The sequence below is a fragment of the Syzygium oleosum genome, unplaced genomic scaffold (assembly GCF_021117445.2).
Source record: "Syzygium oleosum isolate NSW1041296 unplaced genomic scaffold, Sole_v2.1 Sole_v2.23, whole genome shotgun sequence".
Lineage (NCBI taxonomy): Eukaryota > Viridiplantae > Streptophyta > Magnoliopsida > Myrtales > Myrtaceae > Syzygium > Syzygium oleosum.
Genome location: NW_026607507.1, coordinates 1782100 through 1808922, shown reverse-complemented (window position 1 = coordinate 1808922; position 26823 = coordinate 1782100). Strand labels below are relative to the sequence as shown.

At 41.9% G+C, this 26823-nt stretch overlaps 6 protein-coding genes across 10 annotated transcripts; 1 reads left to right on the top strand and 5 right to left on the bottom strand.

Annotated features, from left to right (window-relative positions):
• Nucleotides 1-3374: 3374 nt before the first annotated feature.
• LOC115674849 (GATA transcription factor 12-like) lies at nt 3375-4833 on the bottom strand. The gene is made up of 2 exons (XM_030597366.2): nt 4613-4833; nt 3375-4290 (listed from the first exon to the last, which is right to left on the bottom strand). Exons 1-2 carry the CDS (start codon nt 4712-4714, stop codon nt 3550-3552), a joined length of 843 nt encoding a protein of 280 aa, XP_030453226.1. The 5' UTR covers nt 4715-4833; the 3' UTR covers nt 3375-3549.
• Nucleotides 4834-6743: 1910 nt separating this feature from the next.
• LOC115674707 (uncharacterized) lies at nt 6744-10849 on the bottom strand. 4 transcript variants are annotated; one of them, XM_056321596.1, is made up of 8 exons: nt 10693-10849; nt 10160-10571; nt 9753-9807; nt 9179-9253; nt 8928-9058; nt 8319-8400; nt 7342-7425; nt 6744-7124 (listed from the first exon to the last, which is right to left on the bottom strand). In XM_056321596.1, the coding sequence occupies exons 2-8, from the start codon at nt 10450-10452 to the stop codon at nt 6999-7001; spliced, it is 846 nt and encodes a 281-aa protein (XP_056177571.1). In that variant the 5' UTR covers nt 10453-10571; nt 10693-10849; the 3' UTR covers nt 6744-6998. The 4 variants fall into 4 exon arrangements, with proteins under 4 accessions (XP_056177571.1, XP_056177570.1, XP_030453052.2 ...); XM_056321595.1 differs by lacking the exon at nt 10693-10849 and having other exon boundaries at nt 10160-10670; XM_030597192.2 differs by lacking the exon at nt 10693-10849 and having other exon boundaries at nt 8928-9019; nt 10160-10667.
• Nucleotides 10850-11336: 487 nt separating this feature from the next.
• On the bottom strand, nt 11337-12568 carry LOC115674706 (NADPH-dependent aldehyde reductase-like protein, chloroplastic). Its single transcript, XM_030597191.2, has one exon. It carries the CDS (start codon nt 12407-12409, stop codon nt 11594-11596), a length of 816 nt encoding a protein of 271 aa, XP_030453051.2. The 5' UTR covers nt 12410-12568; the 3' UTR covers nt 11337-11593.
• A 3874-nt stretch (nt 12569-16442) lies between these two features.
• On the bottom strand, nt 16443-18057 carry LOC130134759 (NADPH-dependent aldehyde reductase-like protein, chloroplastic). Its single transcript, XM_056302421.1, has 2 exons — nt 18023-18057; nt 16443-17228 (listed from the first exon to the last, which is right to left on the bottom strand). The coding sequence occupies exons 1-2, from the start codon at nt 18055-18057 to the stop codon at nt 16490-16492; spliced, it is 774 nt and encodes a 257-aa protein (XP_056158396.1). The 3' UTR covers nt 16443-16489.
• A 3108-nt stretch (nt 18058-21165) lies between these two features.
• Nucleotides 21166-24853, top strand: LOC115674709 (PHD finger protein ING2). 2 transcript variants are annotated; one of them, XM_030597193.2, is made up of 7 exons: nt 21166-21326; nt 21431-21502; nt 21652-21869; nt 22475-22538; nt 23375-23628; nt 23754-23792; nt 24328-24853. In XM_030597193.2, the coding sequence occupies exons 1-7, from the start codon at nt 21281-21283 to the stop codon at nt 24430-24432; spliced, it is 798 nt and encodes a 265-aa protein (XP_030453053.1). In that variant the 5' UTR covers nt 21166-21280; the 3' UTR covers nt 24433-24853. The 2 variants fall into 2 exon arrangements, with proteins under 2 accessions (XP_030453053.1, XP_056158454.1); XM_056302479.1 differs by lacking the exon at nt 21431-21502 and having other exon boundaries at nt 21171-21326.
• A 415-nt stretch (nt 24854-25268) lies between these two features.
• On the bottom strand, nt 25269-25829 carry LOC115674793 (extensin-like). Its single transcript, XM_030597307.2, has one exon. It carries the CDS (start codon nt 25827-25829, stop codon nt 25269-25271), a length of 561 nt encoding a protein of 186 aa, XP_030453167.2.
• Nucleotides 25830-26823: the final 994 nt, after the last annotated feature.

Here is a 26823-nt window from a genome sequence, read left to right as displayed (position 1 = left end):
ACCAAAATCAGAGGACATGTCGGTCCAAACTTTAGTCGAGACGAGATGGACTCAAGGACTGTGAAAGAATGAAGAAGAAAAAGGTTGTGTGAATTTACGGGAATTGGGAAAGCAAAAACCCTACTCTCTTTTTCAGAGTTTTTTTTTCCTGACCATGGTATGTGATTTTCCTTTAATAACATCTTTATTCCCATTTTCCGAAAAAGAAAAAAGGCATCCAATTCGAGAAATTGATTAATCGAGCCAGCAACTTACCGGTAAGGAAGAGATCACGTTCCGAATAGGCAAGCTTTTCGAGCGCATGGTGTGGGAGAGAGGTTTCGAATGTCTCAATCAATTGGCTCCGTTTGTTTCGCAAGAAATCACCGATTGGGGAAAAGACTTTCCCAACTTTAATCATTTTTAGCCCTGCGAGAACATTTCTATTATTAACGACTATCCGTGCTCGAACTATTTAGACGATAATGAAAGTATTTTTCGTTGGCTCGCTTCCTAAGAGATACATATGATCGGAAATTAGAATTTTTTTTATCCAAATTATTGATTTCTCGCGAAACGAACGGAGCCAAATGAAATTCGGTGATACAACGACAAAAATTTATGTTAAAAATTTCGGAATCTCGAGCCGTTCGCGGAATTAGTGGGCAATTATTTCTACAATTTGACATATCCGATGTTGTCCGCTCGTTATGATTTTTTCTTGTCTCCAATCGACCTCGATGGGGACCTATATATACACATATATATATATGTATATATCACATAAAATTCAGAAAAAAATTATTGGATATGTATGATGGCAGCTATCATGTGCTGCCCTGCCCCTAAAGTCAATAGCCCCCCAACAACTCGAAGTGACCAATCCCTTTATGCAAATTTAATCGGTCCATCGTCGCCTAGCTTATCTTATTCTTCATTTTTATTATTTTTTATTTTCGTTATTGTCATTATCATCGTATATCGTTATCGTTTTGTGGGAATTTCCGATATTAAAAAAATAATAATGCTGATTTTTTTAATTTTGGAAAAAAAAATTGCTTCCCCGGCCAGAGACTTGGTCCCCGTTACGCGCTCTTGCACGAAATGCGACGTTCGAACGGGATGTGCCAACGTTGGCGGCTAAAGAAAGGGATCGATGTTCAATGTTTGTTCTGCATGTTTCTTTAATCACCGTTTTTATGATGAAACGTATTGTTTATGCAACTTTCTTCGGTCGGCGACATGCGCGCGTACCGCGTGGGGCATCCGGTTGCATCGAGTATGAGTGGCGAGTGTCACGGGAGCACTTGTTATCCGAAGCATTAATCGTGGGGGGCGGGTCATAATCGAATTCCTAATGAAACCTGAATCGTGTAAGCCGCGATTTTCCACTCTGGCGGGTGTGAATACTCCTATAGTCAAATCACCAGATTTTTCCAAATTACACGCTCCGATGTAACTCATCTTGACGTTTTCTACGGACGACCGTGTCCCATGCCTCGTGCTTGCACGGAATTACGCCGTTGAATGTGATGAGTTTGGCGTTTGAATACTATGTCAAAATGCCCACTTGCGCCCAACTCCCAACCAATTTGAACAGGAAAAAACAGAGCTAAATCTACGCGCACATATAGTTGAAGCAAGCGACGTGTCCAAGTATGCATTTCCTATTTTATCGTCGAGAAAAATGAAAAGTTTCCGGTTAAATAGAAAATATGTTTTGGAAAGCCGTGAAGAGGGATTGATGCGCCTGTAGATCACCGATCAGTACACCATCTTATTGTGTTCTTCGTTATCTTTTGCTTTTGTTGGGGTTATCGCACGTCAGTTGTGGAAGGGGATGGTGGTCATTTTATAAATGTAAGGGAAAGTTTCATCTTTTATGGAGTAAGAAAAGCTAAAGAACACCTCACATATCAGAGCTCGGTTGTCGACAAGTTTGGACCCAATAGTCATGCGGCCGCATGTAATTAGTTTATGAGATAGTTTTTGAGATGAGAGAGGCTAGGATCGCCCAACAACTCTCTCTATAGACATGGATCGCATGTCGACACGGATGACCTGGACCGAACGCAGGCGAATGGCACACGATCGCGCCTTGTTAACGCATATACTACGGTCGATAAAACGTTGATGCACGACGTGTTTTTGACGAGCCGAATGCCGAACACAGGATCCCCCGAACTGGTTTTCGTGCGCGAAACCCTCCGAACGCTCTACAGTACAACACGACAGAGTTCCGAGCTGAACTTTGAAATTCGAAATCGAGTCGGGACAAGAAGGGAGGACCGGTGTCGACCCCACAAGAACTCGTGCAAATTCCGATGCAGCCTCTGGAGCTCTCGGGGAGGGACGGAGAAATCAGACGGTAGTGTTCCTACGGTACGAGAAAGAGATAGAGAGAGAGAGAGAGAGAGAGAGAGGGACAGGGGACAGGAATCTCTTCAAAAACAGGGGAGGTCCAAAAAGTCATTGGTGGTGGTTCAGAACAGAGGAGGAGAAGACGATGAGAAAGCTCACGTGCATATGCTTCGTTCGCACTGCGACCTCCGTCGTCCTTATTTTAAAAGGATTAGAGATTCTCTCTTACTCTCTCTCTGTCCTCTCCCTTGGATGCCCATCAATCCATCATTAGAGCGGAGTTACGTGAGTTTTAGAATAATTTGCGCTAATTACGGGTCGTCGTCGTCATCAATCAAGGCTTTTTCCCTCATGGGGAGGAGGCCCCTCTCTGCTTTTTCCCTTTGCTGGTCACCCCCTCCCCTTGACCTTTTCTCTCTAAATTCAAAAGGCTGCATGCCCTGACTCGCTCCCTGTCTGCGCGCGTGTATTTCTCCCTCCTCACTCTTTTTGAGGGAGCTGGCTGGAAGGCCCAAAACGACGAGAGAGTGAGGAGAGGAGAGGCCAATGTCTCTTTCAAATTCCCCATTTGTGTTTCCCACTTCTCAGCTACGACTCTCTGAGTGCTTTCCTTTTCGTCCTTGCGGCGTGTGGAGAGCATCATGTGTCTGTTACCCGGACATCATCATCATCATCATCAACCGTCTAGCGCCCTTGCAATAATTGCAGTAAAGATCGCCCAACGTTTTCTCCCTCTTGGAGAGGAGCTTGATGGAGAAGATGAGGTCCTCGTTAAAGCGACCGGCCGTGAAATTTTGAATGGAAATTGCGGTTGCAGGTGGGAGGAAGGAGGGAGAGAGAGAGCGAGAGCATTAAAGGTCCTTCGGTTTGCATGTCCAGATTATTAATTGCTGGGGCACACATTTGACATTTGGTCAGGAATTGCCCAGCAACAATCGCACCTTAATTGATTCCAACCTCATATGTACTCTTTTGCCACACACCCAAAACCCCCAAAAAAACAAAGACTGTTGACAATGGAATGCAATGAAACCTAAGCCAAAGCCTCAACAAATCATCATTAAGAATTAATAACTAAATGAAGGGTCTTTTGCCACATTAAAGAGGACAACAAATATTTCCTATTTTTAACGTAGAAGAGTTTACCTAATCATCACCTAATCTAACCTGACTAAAGAAAAAAGTAAAACCTCACCTTCCTCTGGGTTTTCACCTTCTTCTCTCGCCGGAAGGAGAGAGGACGGACATGTTTGAATTCCTCATCTCCAGGACCTTCTTGTGGGAGTTGGAGTGCAAGTAGCTCACGAAGGTGGGGCTCTTGGCCGGCCGGTACTCCGGCAGCAGCCGACCCGACTTGTACCTCACCCCGCACGCGTTGCACAGCGTCTTCGGCCCCATTGGCCCCGCCCTCCACTGCGGCGTCCTCTGCGACAGACAGTGGGTGCACCTCCTCCCCGTCCCCTGCTGCCCCACTCCGCCGCCGCCACTCTCCTCCGACTGGTCTTCTTTGCTCTCCACCGCTTCCTCCTCTGCGTCGCATTGTGTGGGGCTACTTGCCATGTTGGTGGTTGTCTTGGGCTGTTCTTGTTCCTGCTTCTTGGGCTGTTCTAGTTCTTGCTTCTTGGGCTGAATGAGCTCGCTGTCGGCGAGCCAGTGGGACTGGTGGAGCAAGAGCGGGTCGGAGGAGTGGTTGGGCCAAGTGGGTATCATCAAGAACGGGTTGTTCTTGGTTTTGGCGGCTGCTATTCGCTTCCTCTTGCTCCTGGCCTTGCCTGTGACCACAATCTTGTGGAGTGATGACAAGTTGGTCGAGGAAGGCTTGTTGGGCGTTTTGGAGGGAACTGATGCTGAGGAAGGAGGCGGTAGTGTCTGGACTTGGAGGGTGTTTCCTTTGCTGGACAGGCAGTCCTCCACCAAAACTGACAGCCACTCCATGCTAACATCAGCTTCCTGAACGTTGCATAAATTAGCAGAAATAGTAAGACTAAAGACCCAGGGTGAGTCTAAAAATGCTGTCTTTTTAAGTGTTGCATCTGTCGCTACTTGAAAAACAGGGTTAGAGAGCACAGAGAAGATGAAACAGAGTAAGTGGGTTTTAGGTGAGCCCAACACGGTCCGAGTCCATGCATTACGGCCAAAACGGAAAAGAAAAAAACAGTAGATAATCTGAAGCAGAGCAAAGATTGTGCCGTTCTTTTTTAGCTCTCCATGGTTCTTGAAAGGTGACAAACTGTGGTGCGAAACAGAGAGAGACGGAGCAAAATGAGTGTACCGGCTTCTGGATGGAGAAGAGTTCGTCAAGACTGTTGCTTGCGAAGCCACCGAGCTTCGGCTGCGAGTCTCCGGGAACTGACACATTCCGGCAGAACTCCATGGGCGAGAGAAAACAGAGCAAAGGTACGTGAACTTGCAGAGAGAGGGAGAGGGAGAGAGACAGAGCAGGTAGGAAAGACAAGTCAAGTGCTCTAATGAGCTCCTTCAAAGCGAGAGAGAGAGAGAGAGAGGGACCCTTTTTAATCTTTTATGACCTCGATATCTGTCGGCAGATAGATAATGTTAAAGAAACGATGAAACTTCTTATTTTTTTCAAAAGTTAATAATCTTCATGACATTCATATGTTGGCTATGAAATACCTTTCTACCATATACCCTTCATTTTATCTGCATGTTGGATTCTATGGCTGCTTTTCTTGGTCCTTTTTTAAATTTAATCAGCTCCTCATCTTATTTTATCCATCTCATCACATAAAACTAGGTGCAATAATTCAAGGCACATCACTTGTTTGCAACCAGGTGCACTCCCTGCAGTTATAATTCAAGGAGCATGAAAATCCTATTATATACTGAAATTGCATTCCCCATGCACATGATTACACACTTGTTGCGTGAGTGAGATATATGCATGTACAGTTTTGATTTTTTGTGACTATAATAATAATTGCAAAAATAATGTCTCTCTCTCTCTCTCTCTGTCTTTCTATAATGGACGAGAGACTTTTTCGGGGCAGCTGTGCCAGTGTCCATCACTAGGGGCCACAAGGGCTTTGAGCATGCCCCAGAGCAACGGGGCATCTTCATTGCTGCTCCTCTCTCTCTCTCTCTCTCTCTCTCTCTAATCTATAAAGCAAAAGGGCCAAAAAAAAAATTAGAAAAGATGAAAACCCATTCATTGTAAAAATAAAAGTTAATTGAAAGAGAGAATGGATTTTAGGACCAGGGCCAAACCGACCAGGGTTTGAGCAGTGAGATGAGAAATGACCTGTAAGATTCTTGAAGTTCTCATAAAAAACAGAGGAGCTTCAAATACCCTGCAATCATAGTAAATGCCGCGCCTGACCCGGCGTGTCACAAGTTAGGGTTTAGGGGGCGAGTACGGACTGATCAGCCCGCATGATAAATTCCACTGGCTTGGTATGAGACTCGCTCTCTTTTTCATGATCGCAATCACCACATCGCTCAGTTCAAAATGCACATAAAATATTTGCAATTTGCATGTGCATGTCAAGCTAAGCTCTGTGTTGTTTTCATTTCTCAGGAGCTTTCGGTGCTGTCCAGGCACACTCATCTTTCAAAAAAAAAAAAAACCCAGTGACCATTGGCTGCATCCGAATAAATCTTGTGCTTCTAATGATTGATTTGGATGGACGAAATGAAAAAAAAAAAAAACCCGAGCTTTCACGATGGATTATTGAGAGATTTTCGCCGACGAAATTAGGCGACTGAGGAAAAGAAGGTGTCGGTCGGCTTATCCAGAGAGGGGACATAACACATGCGAGGCCAGGTTATGGAGGGTCTGACTTGATTGGAATTGGGGTCAGGAGGGGGTGCATGCATTGTTGCATATGCATGCAATTCAAAGGACTGAATTGAATTGAATTGAATTGAATTGAATGTGAGACAGTACTTTTCTTTTTTTAACGTTGGATCCAATTTTTCTTTGAGGGAAACTATTCACCAGCATTGACAGTTCTGTGGCGGTAAGTAAACCCGTGACAAGTATTACATCACTAACGAAGACCCTTTGGCAGTGAACCAGGAAAAAGACCCCTCCATCAATCACACACCCACATGCATATGCGTGCATATATACACCCATTTCAAATTCACTCGACGTCAGAGATGTCTTCAATCATTTTCTAATGCCAGTTGAGAAGAAAGAAATGAACTCTCACCACTGTTTCTTAGGAAGTATGCAATGTTGCTTTCTCATTCTAAGGTCTGAGATATCTTAAAATAGTGTTTTGGCCAAAATAATTGTGTAGCTCAGACCATACAAAGACAAGACATGAACAATCTAGGACCACGCTCATGATTGATCTAACCTTGACATGGATTTAGCTCACGGGGACAAAGGGTTAAAGAAAAACTAAACCAACCCGAGAATGTAGTCTGAGTTCAAAGCATTGTAAGGAACGAAGGGAATTGAACGTTAATGCATAGTAGACCACCGATATACATACATTGCCATGGTCTAGTAATGTTAGATTTTTTGGTTCTTTCCTTTTCTTCTTCTGATTGTCGTACATGATGCATCAATCGCCCACGAGTAAGACATACATAAACGGTGTTCCACATTTATGCGAAAGAACGGAATGCATATACGCTTATTTTTAGTATGGACGAAGCAAAAGAATGTACAAATGCCACCGCAAACTGTGTCAGGGCTCAAAAGATGGTCTACCAAGATACTGGCGCCACTCCTCTGGAGTGCCTTTCCTTACTCTCAACATCTTCACCGCTGCGCTCGTCAAGGGTATGGCGAGTATGTCAAAGTCTTTCGGAGCCTGAAACATCAGAAAAAATCATTTTTTTTTCCTTCTCTCTTTTCGCCATGAGACAACAGCAGGGAGGAGGGAGAGAGGAAGGATGCTGGTACAATGAAAATGGAATATTTTTTTCTTGATTCAGTTATTGCTATCGTCTAATTGTTATTACTTAATAGAGGTCAAGTGAAACGGAGACTTCTTGGTGCTAATCAGACATTTCAACGGTAGTTATTACCTTGGGGGTCTTGAGCAGCTTCATATTTGCTTCTTCTATTGTTTTTTGACCTTTCTTGGAATTGCATTTGGAACAGGCAGTTACCTGTCACACAAGCAGCATTTTTCAGCAGTGTCCTGGGATTCCTAGGAGCTCTTTCCCGGGAAGTACCGTTACTTAAGTTTCTAGCGAGTTTATCCCGTTATTGAGTCTTGTTTGTTGATCTGTATTGTGTTTGTGCTTCACAATGCTACTATGCAACCTCAACGAAAGTAAGATCTCCTTGGAGCCATCACCTGTGCTATTACTTTCTTACTAAACAATTCCCAGACAAAAATTTGGTGTAGGAACAAGGAAGATTTGAGATGCTGAACCCCAAAACAATACAGTAACACATTGTAAAAAGCGCAACCTGACTTCACAGCAAGTTTAGCAAGTGATTTTAGCAGAAGCCTGGAATTCTTGCACAATTCATCCACCAAGTGCAGGATGACACAATCTCCTCATAATCAATTTCTCTATTAGCTTCCTCCATTCACAAAAAACATATGGAAGACAAAAACTATCCTGCAGACAGAAAGCTGACATATTTTACATGTCCAAGGTTGGGCTAAAAACTACACAACCAATAATAAGAACATAATTCATCTCAATCAGGTACGAGGGTCTCCACGAAGCAAAGTTGGAGCACTCAATCTTCAAAGACATGCATATGAATAAAATTCTCTCTTGAGGCTACTATGCTAAAAGTAAAAAGTAGCGATGACTGGTTGGCAGAAAAGCAATTGAAGTGAATGGACCATAGAAATCATTATTAGATGCATCTCTAAAGCGCCAAATTATCGGTATAAAAAAAGGAATAATCTGCAATAGGAAACTGACTTATTTACGTTGCAATACCCTAAATCCACCAAAATCCTGGCAATGGAAAGCCGCATTAACCAACAGATTAAACAGAAAGTTGCACAGCTCTAGGGGATGCAAAGAGGAAATCTTACCAGGTTTTCCCACGTCCATTCTCCACCTCCTGAAATTGGAAGAACGTGGTCAATAGTTAAATTCTCACCTGAAGAGCAGTACCTACGAATGAGCAAAATATCACCGTTTAGCTCACAAATACTTGTGCAGGTAATAAAAATCTCCTCCATTGGTGATTCATTCAATGTCAATGTCACCACACCGTTTTTTAGGACAGGTGACAAACATTTCAATTCGTTCAAGTAACAAACAAATTAATGTTCTCGGAAGACAAGTCGGACAGTCATTCACAAGCCTCTAAATCTCGCTGAGAAGCCAGCATAGTACCAAACTCTTAAAGCCAGCAAAGCCTAGTATTATTTGAGAAACATAAGCATTTATCTACTGGATGGGATATCCAAAGGAGTTGGCTCAACGGCTCATTGCTCCTGTACAAAGGCAGAAAGAAAGACAATAGACAGACCTTCAACCACGGAGTGTATATACGTACACGATACACGACGTCAGAGCTTTCTAGAGGAAATACCGTCTAACAGGGCAAACAAAACTAAGCATCGAAAAAAAATATATCTGCTAATGAATTAGACAAGTAGAGTTTGATGATAATTGTTAACCAGCTGATTACTTACTGGCAAGTGTAACTGTCTCTGTACAGTATGTTCTTACGACTAAGGTTGCTTTTCACTCTCCTCCTCTTAACAACCTGCAGTAAATGTGGCACCTGGAGGGAAGCAGATGGGCATAGACGGTTAAGCAGAAACTGAAACAGAATTGATAAGATAAAAATCCTGATTAATGGCTCAGGAATGAGCAAGAAGAACATGAAATATTCATACAAAGGAGAAAGCAGCGGAAAATTTTTAAGAGCACTAATGCATACCCTTAAAACTGCTGGTATGTAAAATGATCCACTAGGAGAGTTCACTGTCTGATCATAATATTCTAGTACATCAGCCTGGAACAAATAGAAACCAAGGATATAAAATTGAAAGGAGTCTCCATTCTCGAATTTCTACCTAATTATCTAGTGATTAGATAACTAAATTGAATCTTTCAATATGTCAAGACCGCAAAAGACATAAGGCAATATTTTAATGTCAAAACTCAAAGCAGGGTTGTCGTGTTCGAAAGGAAATGTTTATGTTCCAACAGCTACATTTGTATACAATTCCAAGCTAATTTGCATCTGCCCATCTTTCCAAAATATGATCTTGTCATTCAAGAAATGCGGAGTGGTGGTCTCTTCTTTAACTTCCTCCAAAGGGAGATATTCCATTTTCCATTTTCTGCTTCTATTAGACTTCGATCTCCAAATAATGCAGACAAGCATGCTCTAATGACCTAATCGTTCAAAGAAGATAACTACCATGAACTAGTAAAAGTATGTGATCAGCCACTGTGGCCTTAACCTAGCAATTATACATCACTCTCAGAGAAGTCATTTTTATTACAACCTTCTCCATGAACTCCAAGCAAATCGCACGCCTCCAGCAAACGACATTGACTGGCCTGAAGTAGGATAACAACAATCAGAAAACCAATCAAACGAAAAACCAGAACATCCAGGACTAGAAAAAGAAGTAGAAAGAAACCCAAGAAAACCAAACTAACTACGACGTAGACAACCCATGCAATGGCCCAACAAGGTTTGCTTGAAGAATTCATTAACATATGAAAGCCAGCAAACCAAAGGAAATAGCAACAGTTGCTTTTTCCCTTGATCCAAATGCTAATCACTGAAAACTGGAACGGGGAGGCATAGATTCATAAAGATAATGCCTAAGCTATTTAAGCTTGAACAGAGAGAATTATGGTCACTACATGAAGCAAAGGACGAGTACGACAAGATCAACCAACTAACCTGTAAGAAAGATCCAAGACCAGACCTCTGAAGCACGCCAACTCGTCGTCGTACTCGTCGTCCTCTCCATGCACACCTTCCTCGCTGTGTTTATTAGCACTTCGCGCGTGCGCTCTCGCGTTTCGCCGCCAAGGACCGTGCTCGGCCGAGGAATCAAAAAATCCGAGCCTCCGCTTGCGCACATGGACTGATCCGAGCCTAAAACGACATGGGTCCTTCGATCCTTGCCTAAACGAGCGACCTTCGCCATTGAAGAGCAGCTTCATGGTTCCTTGAGCTGTGAACTGGGCCATCCACTCCAACTGCTTCTCACTTCCAACTGCCAACACTCTCCTCTTTATTCAATTCAACACTTTCTTTAGCACTCGCGAGTAATTCGTTTCTCTATTTATCCACGCGAGATCTTATGGGCCTGCACGGAACATTTGATGAAGCTTATGAAGCAACAGTCTTGATTTTTTGTCCTGGGTGTTTCGGAGCGTGAGAGAAAGAAATGAGAAAAGAACACTTTTTTTCACGGAAGAAACCGTTGCCACATAAATTGTTCGCAGATTCCTTCGTCCCCCTCCGAATATCTCTTCCTCCTCCTTCTCCCTGAGTCCTTGCCTTGTCGGATTGACCAACCCATCTTCCACATCTCCAAGGAAGGAGTCATTGCCAGCCCAATTCGAACCCATTTTGGACCTTTCGGCCTCAACGTGGTCATCTGGGCTCTGTACAGCTCACGAGAAGATGGGCAGTCTACGTCTCTACAGCGTACTCTTCTCTTTTTCAGTTGGATGAAAAGTCTAGTTGTAACTTTCTGTTGTTTTGTATTTTATGTTGTGAGCCATCACAGCTTAACCATATTCGAAATTTGTTATAAGTGTGCATAACCCAACTTTTTGGAAACATGTTGCGATAGAATTACGATCAAATAACATGTCTCCAGACACTACTATGAATCAACAACTCATTATTCAAGAGGCACCTATCATACGTATTTTCATTTGATCATAACCACATCAATGCCTAGTTCAACATCAAGCTTGCTATCATCTAGCTGTGGTTCACTTTCTAGGTTGAGTAATTCCTCAATCGCACCATTCGCATTCCAATCCAGTTATACAACATGCTTTTCATTTTCAATCACCTAACATTCCTACGGGTTGTCGCATATATCTTCAGATAAATTACTCACAAATAGTTCATATCATATTGTAATATTTAAGCTCAATATGAGCAACCTTAATGCTCAAGGTGTGTATTGAGTAAATGGGTTGTGATTTCTCCAATTCATTCTAACATTTAAGCTTAATATTAAGCAAGTACATTACATAAGGCCAAAAAACGGAACCTAGTTACATTACAAGAGAGGGAGGAGTGTGATTGCCCAGCCAGGGCAAAATCCCATTTCATTGAACAGGTCAACCCCGAACCTAGCCCCTTACAGAATCAAATGACGAATCCCCCGTTGACTCTCATCACCTGACCGTTGACCCACTCTCCGGCATCACTCGCCAAGAACCCCACCGCCTCCGCCACGTCCTTCCCCTCCCCGAGCCGCCCCAGTGGACAGGCGTCCACCAGCCTCTGCACCATCTCCTCCGTCTTCCCGGAGAAGAACAGCTCCGTCGCTACGGGCCCCGGCGCGACGCAGTTGGCCGTGATCCCTGTCCCCTTCAGCTCCTTCGCCGCGATTTTCGTCATCGTCTCCACCGCCGCCTTCGACGCTGCGTAGGCTGAGTACCCGGGGAACAGGCCCCCGACGACCGACGTCGTCACCATCACGATCCTCCCCCCACCGCCGCGCCTCAGCCGGTTCGTAGCCTCCCGGCACCCGAGGAACGCGCCCCGCGCGTTGACCTTGAAGGTCGAGTCCCAGTCCTCCACCGTCGTGTCGGCGAGGCTGGGGTACTTGGGGTCCATGACGCCGGCGCAGTTGACAAAGACGTGGGCAGGGCACCTGAACGCGCGCTCGGCCTCGTCGAAGAGGTGCTTGACCTGATCGGGATCGGAGATGTCGGCTTTGACGGCGATGGCGCGCGGAGGGGCGGACGGATCGGAGCCGGACGAGCTGAGCTCGGCGGCGACAGCGTCGGCTTGGGCCGAGCTGGAGGCGTAGTTGATGACGAGCAGAGCGCCGAGGGAGCGGAGGTGGGAGGCGATCGCGCGGCCGATGCCGCGGGATCCGCCGGTGACGATGGCGACGCGGCCGTCGAGGGGAAGCGGAGGGGGGCTGGCCGTGTCGGCGTTGATTCCTGTGGCCATTGCACGGAGAGACAGAGAGAGAGAGAGAGAGATTGAGGGAGCGGTGATGGGCTCCGATGAACAAGATCAGCTCGGTGTGCAGCGTTGCAGATCAGATGGCGGGACGAGACATCCAAGGACACTATTTAAAGGGGTCGAAGAAGAAGAAGATGAAGAAGAAGATGAAGAAGCGAAGTGTGAATTCGACAACTGCAGCGTGCGCACGTCATTACGTCAATCATTCATACTTTTATTAAGTGCGTACTTTAAAAAAGGATTAACCTAAGTTCATCGTTCAGATGATGATGTCATGTCTGATGGCATGGTGCAATTTACTCTTTGTTTATGCGGAACACCACCAAATGGGTGCTAAATTACAAACCATAGTGAAGAGTTAACGCGATTTAATTACTGATTAGTCGAAACTAAGCAATCATGTTACGAATCTATAGTATGATAAATATGATAAAAAGTACTTGTCCTCATTGAAACTTTGCTGCTAATGTAATAGAAAAAAAAATTATACATTTTTCAGAGATTCGCGTATACTTGTTAGTATGAAATGTGTTGCATATTTTTTTTTTGGTCATGTAATCAGTTGCTATGTTGATATTGATTATGTTGAGGATTGAAAATTACTTGTGCTGTCCTATTTGAAACTTTACTAATCCTATGAAAAACTTGCTAGCCATTATGTGAAAAAACTACTAACTACCAAAATAAGGTTACTAGCTTTATTAGTACAATGAAGGTTACACCTACCGATCACTTGAAAAAATTGATGGGTTTTTCCGGTACATATTTATTTTTCTGGTTAAGTATAGTTTTAAACCTCTAAGTTTCAGCGTCCGTACAATATTGATCCTCTAATAATATTTTGTTTAATTAAGTCATTTAATTTTCTTGATTTATACAATTTAGTTCTCTAAGTTTTAATTGATACAATCAATTCCTCTAACTGTCTTGATTTGTGCAATCGAATCTTTCTGTCGATTCGCTCTCACTAAACCACGGCATTGTCATTGTGGCATAAAATCTCGCACAATGATAAGGTGATGCCAAATTAGGGAAAAACTAGCAAGGATGAAAAGAAAAAAGAAACGGTAAACTGATAATGTCACACAATTTTTGGGTGTTTCAGAGCGTGAGAGAAAGAAAATATAAAGCGGTTACAAAGCGCCACGTCAAAAGCCGACATGGCGAGCATGTTTTATTCTCATCCATTTGTAAATACTAAATAGACACGTGGCTACTAATGTGTATTAAAAAATGACGTGGAATTCTTCTTATCTTCCTTCTTCAACAGCGGACTCCTCCTTAATCCGGGCTTCTGTGGACAACGGTCGTAGGCATGGACAGCAGCGGTCGGCATGGATGGCAGCTCATCTACTGACGACGGTGGCTCATCCACAACGTTGCCTACAAATCTGGACAGCGGCTCGTCACAGATCTGAAGACGTGAAGGAGCGATGGCCACCCTCCCTATGCGTCTTCAAATCTGTGACGAGCACGAACAGAGGAAGCGCTCCTTTCAGATCTAGAGGAGCCCCAGATTTGGAGCCATAGCTGCGAGCAACACTGCTTGTTCACAGATTCTAGATTTGGAGCTCGTCATGGTAGTGAGCCTTGACCGTGAGGTCCACGTCGGTAGCAATAGCGGAGGTAGGCGCCGGTTACTTCGCACGGCCGGGCTCAAGGTGGCTACAGTGGCGGATGGAGGAGGAAGAGAGAAGTGGATCGAGATTTTTAATTATTTTTTTAATCTAAGTCCACGTCAGTATATATTTGTCAATTTTTAATTGGTTCGGAGTAAATAAATACATGCCACCTCAGCTGGTGACATGGTACTTGCAAACCACTGAATATTTTCTCCAATTCAAATCTACTTTTGACTTTTTTGCCTCAACATGGTCGCTCTCTAGCTTATGAGAAGATGGGCAATCTACGTCTCTCCAATGTATTTGTGTTGTGAGCTATTGTAACTTATGGATAATGCACATATTCTAATTGCAACATATAAAAACTAGGGAAATTTTCAAATAAGGGCATAAAATGAAGCCATTTTTTCAAAAAAAGGATTATGAGTAAATCTTCTATCAAATAAGAATATGAAGTAGCCAAATCATCTTAAATAGGGATCTAAAGTGATCAAATTGTCTCGAATAATTTGGTCGGCCGGCGAGCTTGTGACTATTCTGGCCGTTGGAGAAGGGGTATTTTAGTCAAAAAATTCTAGGTATTTATTATTTTAATTTTTATTTATTTTTCCATTTTCTTTTTTGTGACAGGGAGGGAAAGTCAAAAAAATTCAAAGTATATATATACTTTGAATTTTTTTTTTACTAAAATACCCCTTCTCCAACAACCTAATAGTCATATGCTCACCTATTGCCAAAGGCCTTTATTTGATACGATTTGGAACTTCACGCCCTTATTCGGCATAATATCCACTCCAAACCTTTTTTTTTTTTTTTTGAAAATGGCTCCATTTCGGGATTTTATTTGAAATTTTCCTTAAAAAACCGAGTGAGGTAACTTCCTTGACACTACTGCAACACTTGAGCCGATGTAGCTTTGTAGTGTTTTCCCCAATCACCTTAAAAAATACCGTTACATCCATGTCCTTGCCAAAACTACGCTATACAACTTATTTGTGATCGAGTCATAACTCGCCCCACCACCCCTGACAATGGCATACGGAGACGTTTTGAGTTCATTAAGTTCGTCTTCTCCAATAAAGGGTTTATGGCGTATTTCTGAACACTCCCCCTCACGCAATACATGTTTTGGTACATAACCAATTAACGAGATTGCCGGTGGACAGAACCAATTAACCTGGCAATGCGATGTGCATTTAGACCGCATTAGACAAACCGTGTTCTTAAAAAGCTCAAGGTATCAAGAAACGGCCCAACATCGTAATGATAGCATATTCCTCGACGGCCTACTTGAGTTGGTCTCAAGAGGTTACTTTAGTACAGGAATTGGACCACAATGACATGATTCTTGCCAATAAGATCCCGAGTCCCGATTAATCCGAAAAATGCCTTAATTTGGAGGCAAGGATACAAGATAAGGTAAACAATGATCATAGATGAGGCTAATTTTGCCAACACAAGGAAACCATTCTCCTTAGTAGAAGTATGCATAACCTAACATTTTGCTAATTCTTGCGATGGATTTACAATCAAATAACATGTCTCTAGCTACTGCGTGTGAATCACCGACTCGTTATTCAAGAGGCATTCATCATACGTATTTTCATTTTAACATAACCTTATCAATGTCTAGTTCGACATCAAGCTTGCCAACGTCTAGCGCTCTAATTCTCTTTCTAGATTGAGTAATCTCTCAATCACACCATTCGCATTCCAATATGACGTTCACAACATGGTTTCCATTTTCAATTGCCTACCACCCTTAATGCAAAGATCATCACATAGAATATTCGAAAAGAGTTCATATCATATTGTAGAAAAATGGATCAATATATCTATGATAAGCTAATATTTAAGCTTAATATGAGCAACCTTAATGCTCAAGGTGTGTGGCGTCAATGGGTTGTAATTTCTCCGATTCAATCAAATATACTTAATATTAAAGGGATAAGTGCATTCAAAGTCCTAAAACTTGTCACGAAAGTGCAATTAAGTCCTAAAACTTTCATAATGTGCAATTAAGTCCTAAAACTTGTAGGAAAGTGCAATTGAGTCCTAAAACTTTCAAAAAGTGCAACAAGTCCTAAAACTTGTCACGAAAGTGCAAATAAGTCCTAAAACTTATCGAGATTAGTTCAATCAAGTCCTTTCATTGATTGCACTTTTTGAAAGTTTTAGGACTTAATTGCACCTTCGTGATAAGTTTTAGGACTTGATTGCACTTTTTTGAAAGTTTTAAGATTTGATTGTACTTTCGTGACAAGTTTTAGACTTAATCGCATTTTTGAAAGTTTTAGATGCACTCAATTGCACTTTCCTAACAACCACGTTACAATCGGCCAAAAAAAGGAACCTAGTTACATTACAAGAGAGAAAGGTGCGGGATTGCGCAGCCAGAGCAAAATCGCATTTCATCAAAAAGGTCACCTAGCCCTTAACAGAATCAAATGACGAATCCCCCGTTGACTCTAATCACCTGACCGTTGACCCACTCTCCGGCATCGCTCGCCAAGAACCCCACCACCTCCGCCACGTCCTTCCCCTCCCCGAGCCGCCCCAGCGGACACGCATCCACCACCCTCTTCACCATCTCCTCCGTCGTCCCGGCGAAGAACAGCTCTGTCGCTACGGGTCCCGGTGCGACGCAGTTGGCCGTGATCCCTGTCCCCTTCAGCTCCTTCGCCGCGATTTTCGTCATCGTCTCCACCGCCGCCTTCGATGCCGTGTAGGCTGAGTACCCGGGGAGCAGGCCCCCGACAAGCGATGTTGTCACCATCACGATCCTCCCCCCTCCGCCGCACCTCAGCCGGTTCGCAGCCTCCCGGCACCTGAGGAACGCACCCCGTGCGTTGACCTTGAAGGTCGAGTCCCAGTCCTCCACCGTTGTGTCGGCGAGGCTGGGGTATTTGGGGTCCGCGACACCGGCACAGTTGACAAAGATGTGGGCCGGTGACCCGAATGCGCGCTCAGCCTCGTCGAAGAGGTGCTTGACCTGATCAGGCTCGGAGATGTCGGCTTTGACGGCGGTAGCGCGTGGAGGTACAGACGGATCGGAGTCAGACGAGTTGAGCTCGGCCGCAACGGCATCGGCTTGGGCCGAGCTGGAGGCGTAGTTGATGACGACCCGAGCGCCGAGGGAGCAGAGGTGTGAGGCGATCGTGCGGCCGATGCCTCGGGATCCACTGGAGGACGACGGTGTCGGCGTGACCGCGGCCGCCAGAAAGGGAAGCAAAGGGGACGAGTGGTGATGGAAATATCAACGAGCATCGGTAAACAACGTTGAATCAGATGCGGGACGAGACATCAAGGAGACTTTTTAGAGGGTTCGAAGAAGAAGAAGCAGCGTTGTTAAGAATTATTCGTGCCCCACAACGTCAATCATGATACTTGTATTGGCAAAAAGTTCTTCAAATGATGATGTCAAGTCTGATACAGCTTACAGTAAGTACTATCTGTGACGATTAGTGACTAGTGACTACGCCATGGTGAAATCTACTCATGTTTTTTTCTAAGGAGTCTACTCAATGTAACAATTATAAAAATGGCTGTACATCTCTAGGAAGAAATGAGAAATTGTTGTTCTTAATGAACAAAACGTTGAAAAAAATTTATACGTTGGACAAACACAACCTTTTTAATGTGGAGAAGTTATGTACAAACATACAGGACTTTCCAAAGGTTAAGAAGTTATGTCCGAATAGACACAACCTTCCGAAGGCTGTAAAGCGCATATAACCGTTAGGCAAAATATAATAAATTGAAATTAAATTATTAAAATATAACCGCCACTCTATTGCGAACAATCACATCATGTTTCAATATGACAAAACGGTTATTTTATAATAATAAATTCGAAATTTAATAAATAAATAAAAATAATCGTTGATTAGTACCAAATCTCGTCCATGTGCACACTCACATCCTTTCGACGTGGGACAAGACACCTCGTTGTTTGTTTTACAAACAAACAACCAACAGACTGACCGTGTCGGCGTTGCTTCCTGTGGCCATTGCACAGAGACGGGAACAGAGAGATTAAGCGAGTGGTGATGGGCTCCGATTAACAAGACCAGCTCGGTGTGCAGCGTTGCAGATCAGATGGCGGGACGAGACATCCAAGGAGACTATTTAATTCTTCTTCTTCTTCTTCTTCTTCTTTCGAAAGTCCTGTATGTTTGTACATAACTTCTCTGTTTGTCCAAAGAAGAAGAAGAAGCATCGTGCGCACGTCATTACGTCAATCATGCATACTTGTATTTCGGCAAGCAAGTTCTTCAAATGATGATGTCATGTCTGATCTACCGGCTTACGAGTAACTACTATCTATGACGATTAGTGACTAGTGACTACGCGCATGGTGAAATTTACTCTTTGTTTAACTACTGATTAGTTGAAAGTAACCATGTTGCGAATCTTTAGCATGTAAATATGATAAAAAGTACTTGTCCTCGTTGAAACTACTCTGCTCGTGTAATGGAAAAAAAATTATATATTTTTCAGAGGATCGCGTGTACTTCTCAATACGAAATAAGTTGCCTATCTAACGGTCATCTTTTAAAGTTACATGTCATATAATCAGTTGGTATGTTGATATTGATTATGTTGAGGGTTGAAAATTACCTGTGCTGTCCTATTAGAAACTTACTAATCCTGTGAAAAACTTGCCAGCCAATAGGTGAAAAACTACTAACTACAAAAATGAGGTTACTAGCTTTATGATACGGTTAAGGCTATTTGTGGTGAATAAATTGTCAAAATGGGTTATAGACCCATTTCTTAACACATATTTGATAACTCATATTTGATGGACTGAGTTATTATATGGGTTCATTAAATGGATTATAAAAAGGATTTAGAATGGCCGAGCCCAAAAAAATATGGGTGTTAAATGGGTTTACTATTTACCATAAATTCAACCCGTTTTTGCGACTCTCTCTTCATCCTCTGAAAAAATAATGAATTTCTCAGACTGTTTCAAATTCAAAGAAGTCTTAAAGTTCGCATAAGTGGATGGCATTATTCTTAACCATTTTGTGAATTTGAAATGTTTATTTATTTTTTATTTTATCTATGTCCTAAAAAACAATTTCTAAATATTTGAAGGCATTTAGCAACTACCCAAAAATTCTATTCTTAGAATAGAAAAAGAACAGAAATGCGTTTGGTAACTACACAAAATTTCTTTTTATTAATAATATTTTGAATATTTTAAATTTCTATTCTTTCTTTTTTTTTTTCTTCCCTAAATCCCATTACTCAAATGGCCCAAGATATTCTGGCAAGGCCTCAAATTTAGCATTTTTATCATTTTATCCTCTTTGGCCTTGGCTTAAATTTGCCAAAGTGGGTGGCCTAGGTTTAAGCATTTTGTAGAAGAAGAACAACAAACCAAGAAGGAAGAAAAAAATCAAGAAAAATCAGAAATGGAAAAATCGTTCCAATAAAAAAGCTACTTTTTTGCTTCGATTCTGTTCCAAACTGATTTTAGGAACAATTTTTTCCAAACTTGTGCTCGGAACAAAAAATTAAACAAACGAATTTCTTCAAACTAATTCTAGAACAAAAGAATAGAAATTTTCACCGTTTGGCAAGAACTTGCAAACGGCCCTTAGTGGGCTCGTAAGATGAGTTCGACTTCACTTTTATTAAAAATATCAAGACGGCTTCTTTTTTCCCATTTTTATTTTTTTTTTATTTTTATTATTAATCTTGTAAGTTTTGTTTGTTAGTAATTGGAGTATATCTTTCCTTTATTGCATTTGACACTGTTATTTTTAGGTAATATTCTAGTTTTAGTTCTTGTCATTGCAATCCATGTTCAGCATAAGTCATCTTCTTCGATATCTTACATTCCGTTTAATTAAAATTTCAATTCCTCCACATTATTTGTAGCTTTAATTTTATAAATTCACTATCAAGTATTAACTATCTCTTATTTTTCATTGTGAATCAATATAAGAATTGAAAATTCTATGCAATGTTGAAAGCCAATTATTTAGCATCTTACAGTTGAACTAGCGATTTTGTCCAAATAAAATATATACATAGAGAGCTTAAAGTGGGTTAACTAAGTTAATACAAATTTCCATAGATTGGATTAAATAAATATTTTAATAAGCGGGTTGGGTAAGTGTTAGACGAGTATAGGTCACTACATTGCATTGCATATAAATTTGTCGATTTGGGTGGGATCATTTTTCAACCTAATCTAAACCCGATCCGATCTACCCATTTGACGCCTTAGTCATGATTGAAATCTACTAATCACTTGAAAGAATTGATGGGTTTCTCCGGTACATGTATACTTTTTGGGTTAAGCATAGTTTTAACCCTCTAAGTTTCTGCATTTGTACAATATGACCCTCTAACATTATTTTGTTCAATTAAGCACTCTAACTTTCTTGATTTGTGCACTTTGGTTCTCTAAGTTTTAATTTATACAGTCAAGTCCTCTAACTTTCTCAATTTGTACTATCGAATCTTTCAATTAATTCACTCTCATTAAACCTCGGTATTGTCATTGTGGCATGAAATGTCACCCAATGCTAAGGTGACGCCAAACTGGGAAAAAACAAGCTAGGATGAAAAGGAAAACGAAACGGTTTGATACCGTTAGTTGCAATCAGTAAGCGAAGCACTTGATTGCATAAATTAAGAATGTTAGTGAGCTTGAATAAGAAAAAAAAATTGTAGAGGGCCAAGTCGCGCAAATTAAGAAAAAAGACTTGATCGAACAAAATAAAAGTTAAAAGACCAAATGGCACAAATGCTAAAACTTAGAGGACCGGAACTTCTCTTAACTCTCGCACTTTTAGATAAATACCGCAATAGTTTATTGAACGTTGTAAAAAAAAGGACCTATATATTCGATAATTTTAGCTTGTTAGGTGCTTAATAGAATAAGTTGTAAAATACTCAGTAGATAAAATTTAATAGGGCTTTTTAGTAAAACCTCGTATTGCTCTAATCTTAAAGGTTGGAATTATCCAAAATTCATAGTGACATTTTTATGTCGGAAAGGAAAAATAGGGCATTTTAATGGAACTCCGTGAAATAAATCTTAGGAATAACTGCCACCTCGGTCGTTGATGTGCAGGAACCATCAAAACGACGTCGTTTCGCCCCGTTCCCTCTCCCTCGCTTGGAACTGTGTCAATCCTACAGAGGTAGAGAGCCGACCCAGAAACCCTAGAATCCCCAATTTCTCGATCGCGAAGCAGCGAGGGACAAAACAATGGCAATCGCGAGAACCGGAGTCTACATCGACGACTATTTCGAATGTAAGCTCGTCGTCTTTCGCCAATTTCGCGATTCTCCTTTCTTGATCGGTCTTCGTTCGACCTGAATTTGTGGGGGTTTCTCTTTTGCCTCGAATTTGAAATAGATGCGAGCACATTGCCAGCCGAGCTCCAGAGGCTCCTCAATACAATCAGAGAACTCGATGATCGATCCCAATGTAGGTGTCCTTTCTCGGTATTCTTTGATTTATACTTGCGAAATCGTATGATGGTATGTTGGAATTCGTGATTGAGGGTGGAAAGGTTGGGTTTTTTCTTTTTTGTTTTTGTTTTGTTGATCGTGGTTGTTGAATTGTTGGGTGTGAAGCCATGATAAACCAGACTGGCCAGCAGACCAAGTACTGCGTGGGGTTATCGAAACAGAGCTCTAGAAAAGGGAACTACAATGCTTACAGCAGTAGCTACAACAATGACGATGAAGAGACCGAAATCGAGAAAATGCGTAAAGATATAGAGGCCAATCAGGACAGCGCGTTGAGTTTGTGTACCGAGAAGGTGTTGCTGGCGCGGCAAGCATATGACCTCGTAAGCTTTGACCTCAATTCGTCAAATCGGACTTTAATCGTCTTTCTTCCGTGATATTTGCGCATGAGTTGTCATATAAATGATAAGATTGTGCCTTTAAGATTTCTAGTTCTGGCTTGTTTTCGCAAACTTTCTTTTATCTCATTTTTCAGTTCACGCTCCAAAATTTTGAGAAAAAAATCTCTTATTTACAGCTACCTAAGACAAAAATTTCCTAATAGGAAATGAGGATAAGGATCGTTTTATAGAGAAGTGAATCGCAAGTGGAAGCAAAAACTGACAAAATCGACATCATCTCTAACTCTTGGGAAAAAAAAATGTTTTGTTTAACAGCTTCCACATATCTTTTCACGAGGATAGAGTATCTGCTGAACTCTATTCTTCATCTGCAAAGCAAAGGTAAACTAACTCAAGGAACTCATTGCATGGCATGAGCTTTCATTGATCTAGGATCAATTATTAGATGTAAACTTCAAGTAAGAGAATATTGGAAAACCGCTTAAGAATGATCTTGGGTTCTTTAAATTAGTTACAGTGGATGTCTCGTTCTCGAACGAGGCTGAGGAGATGGATATTGATGTGGTTTCCTTTTGGCATTCTATCAGATAGATAGCCACATTAAACGACTCGATGAGGATTTAAAGAACTTTGCAGAAGATCTCAAGCAAGGTACAGGATATTTCCTCTAGCGCTGCAAGGTTGATACTCGTTACTTTGAGTTAGGCATGTGGACTAGGCAGTGTTGTCTCCAACAAGTTTTGGCTTGCTAGTTCCTTATTTGTTATTGTCTGTGGATTTATTTGGTAGATTTGTTCAACTTATTTGTGAGCACTTTGGTTACGGACTGATAAATACTTTTATATACCCTGTCAAATGGAGCTCAATCTATGAGACCAGACTAATCCTCAAAATCTTGTGTTTGGAGGATTGGAAAAAGCAGGAAAAAAATCCTTGCTTTGGCTTAAATTGGTTAAAAGCATTTGGAATTAGTTAATTCCAGCTTTTATGATGTTTGAAGGGCCCTATCACATTTTTTTGTTTTTTCTTTTGTGACTTTGTGCAGGTGCCCAGGTGCTGTGTTTGTGTTTGTGTGTGTGTGTGTGTGTGTGTGTGTGAGAGAGAGAGAGAGAGAGAGAGAGAGAGAGAGAGAGAGAGAGCTAATGGAGTGGTGGATCATTACATGGCAGTTGTCATGTCAATTCTCGACTACCTCGTGGTCCATTATTACATAAACAAAGTCCATTTTGATGAGGGGCATGGATTTTGAAGGACATGCATGTGTAAGTATGTGCTTGCACTTGTGCCCGTTGTGTGCTATAGCATCAAGAAGAAGAAAAGAAGCAACGCATGTATGATCTTAGTCAATGGTACTGCAGTTCTCTGCTTGATATGGGTGATAAAAGTGTGTGCCTGAAATTTCTGTATCATAAAGTTTTCATCTTCTTGTAGCTAATTTGCTTATGCTTGTTTGTTTCTTCTGTTTTTCCCTTTTATGACACAAACAGAAGGGAAAATACCTCCAGATGAGCCAGCAGTTCTTCCCCCATTGCCTTTAATTCCTAAAAGTGACAAGCGCAAGCCCCTATATTTAACGCCTCAATCATTCAAGAGGCCTGATTACAGGGGGGACTGGGACCGCGAGCGGGACAGAGATTTTGAACTCATGCCTCCTCCAGGAAGTCATAGAAGGGACTTTGCTGCCCCAGATGTTGATCAACCCATTGATCCAGATGAGCCCACCTATTGTGTCTGTCATCAGGTCCTCGAGTTTTTCACCCTTCTCTAAAATGTGGAAGTTACCTTTAATTTGAAGTGCGACTGCACTATGCTGTGATGGCTTTTATAGCTTTGGTATATAACCAATTGAATCATTGTGACTGCTAGGTGTCATTTGGAGACATGATTGCCTGCGACAACGAAAACGTGAGACCTTTTTTACGAGACAGTTCTTTTTCCTTGAAGTTTTACTTTCCTTTCCACATCTCTTTTACATAGTGCATTTGGGAAGTATCCTTGCGGTTGATATAAACCGTAGAATGTGAGTTACTGTACCTGGCAAGTCTTGTGGTGTTCAAAGGTGAAGTGGTGCAGCGATATGTATATGTTTCTCTAAGAACATGCATGAACTCCTTATGACACATTCAATGTCATTTGTCAAAACATTTAAACAAAAAAAATATCATCTGTAAAAACGTTTTTTGGTTAGCAAGTGAATAGAGAAGGTGAAGTGGCAAAAATTGCCAAAAGGAAAAGAAGCCCTATTGCATACTACACAATAAAACATTCATGAACTGCGTAAATATTTTGTCTGTTACAGACTGAGTAGCTGCCTCACCTTTGTGTGTTTCCTTACTAGTTTCTCAGCAGTGACAGTTATAGCATTTTCAATATTTCTCTTGTCAATTATTCTTTTCGATTGGTGGACACTCTTCTCTAATGTCCCAACTGTGATTGACAGTGCCAAGGAGGTGAATGGTTCCATTACTCATGTGTTGGCCTGACACCAGAGACAAGATTTAAGGGGAAGTGGTATTGTCCAACCTGCAGGCAACTTCCTCAGTGACAAAGATGGCATGCATACACTTCAGTACATGTGATGGAGGAGGCATGGAGGGACGATTTTTTGTTCTGCCTTGATTGGGTTATTCTAGAGTTTATTTAAGATTATGTATCTGTCTCTTTCTTCCCAAAGTAAAGAGAAGAAAGAACCCTTGAGCGGAAGAACCGTTGAGTTTGTAAAACACTTGTTCTGCTCCTCCTCCTTCCATGGATGGGGATTTAGCAAGTAACAGTTTATATTTGGCAGTGTAATGGAGTGGAAGAAACAACAACGAGTTCTGGAAAAACTTCGCTGTTTCTTATCCGTTGTTACTTTATTCATGTTTCTTTGGCTGAACGATGATCATGTGTATTCAATATTAATCTATATGATTGGCAAAAGTAGAGCTCCATCAATAGCTCAGCAATATCGATCGGTTTATCAATGAAGGTATGCCCAGTCAATTACCAAAACGAAATCCACTTGGGTGTATCTTTCTAATGTCTACCCATAACCCCATATATGCCGAACTTCTCACAAAGTTAGACATAATGAGCCTAATGATTTAGGTGCACTTTGTTGATCAGATGACTACCTGAAGTACATCATATGTTATGCGTTATTGAATCAAGACTAATGGCACAATTTGTGACGCCTCTCAAAACATAGAGGGTGTACTTGTTTATTTGGTCAAATGGGATAGATATATTTAGGCTGCAAATGACAATTATTCTGTTTTAGAAATTAATTTTTAGCTATTCCTGGATGAGTTTCTGAGAAAAAAATATGTTTGATAATGACATAAAACTTCTGTTCCCGAAACAAAAATTTGTTTGATAATGGCACAAAATTTCTCCCTCTCAGTGACCGGTGAGTGGAAGGTGGGCGGATGGCGGCGGCGGATGGCGGGAGAAGGACGATGGCAGCGAATGGCGGGCGGCGAGGGAGGCGGTAGCGGACGGCGACGCGGCTTGTGCGGAGGACGGCGGCTGGAGGCGGCCGGCGTCAAGCAATGGCTGGAGGCGGGCGACGGCCAGCGGCGGGAAGGGAGTGACGGCGAGAGGAGGGCGGACGGTGGCAGCGAACGGCGGGCGGTGGACGGTGGGGGGAGGCGACGATGGACGACGACGCGGCCAGTGCGGAGGATGGTGCCTGGAGGCGGCCGGCGTTAAGCAGCGGCAGGAGGAGGGCGGCGGGGGGAGGAGGGCGGAGGAAGGAGGGCGGCAACGAGAGGAGGGCGGCGGGAGGCGACCGGCTGACGGCGGAAGACGGTGGCAGACAGACAATGGGAGGTGGGCGGCGGCGGGAGGAGAGCGGTTGGAGGCAGGAGACGACAAACGGCGAGAGGCAAGTGGGCAGCAATGGGCGGTGGGTGGGCGATCGGCTAATAGGGAGGGCAAACGATGAGAAGAATTTCTCATTTTTATTCCAAAAATAGAAAAGTAAAAAAATTTTACTTTTCATTTATATTCTAAACCTATTTCTGAAATCAAAATTTGTTCCAGAAATTGAAAAATGAAATTGCGATAGCAAACAGATTTCTATTCCAAACTTGTTTTTGAAACAGAAAAATAGAAACAAAATAATTATCATTCGCAGCCTTAACCAACCGGAGAAACCTGCATAATTTCTCCGTTACTCGTCACATCAAAAGTCGAACAAGCATCACAAATCTAAAGAAGTAGAAACCAGTAGTTATTTTGAAGTTAAACCGAACTCATTCAATAATTCAGACAAAGCCCTTCAATTAAGGGCGAAGACAATTATCTGGACCTTTTTTCGAAGATGACCACGATCCTAAATCCTATTTTGCACTTGCATCCTTATGTTCGATTCTTATTGCAAAACTCCCTTTTTTTCCCCCTTCTGGTCCGTAGTCTTATCCATAAGCCAACAGCATGTATTCCTCACGTATAATTTGTGTATAGAAGAATTTTTATGAGGCCATTATGATCCTCACAACAACAACAAAAAGTTTCAATAGTAACATGTGTATCATTCTCTCTTTCTTTTATGGGTTAATGATACAAATAGTTCCCGAACTTTGTAACAATATGCAATGTGCTCCCAAAACTTTACCTTAATGTGCAATATGGTCCTTAAACTTTTAATTTGTTCAATGCGATATCTGAACTTTTGGTACATGTTAAATTTGATATACGGATTATATGAAAATGTTCAATATTGTCATTCTATCAGTTTAAGTTTAGGAACAACATCGAACATTTTCATATAGTCCAATGATCAAATTGAACGCGTACCAAAAGTCCATGGACCCCATTAAACAATTTAAAAGTTCGTGGACGACATTGCGGATTGGGCTAAAGTTCAGGGATCGTATTGAACAAATTAAAAGTTCAAAAATCATATTGCACATTCAGTTAAAGTTCACAAGCTATTTGTGCCATTTTCCCT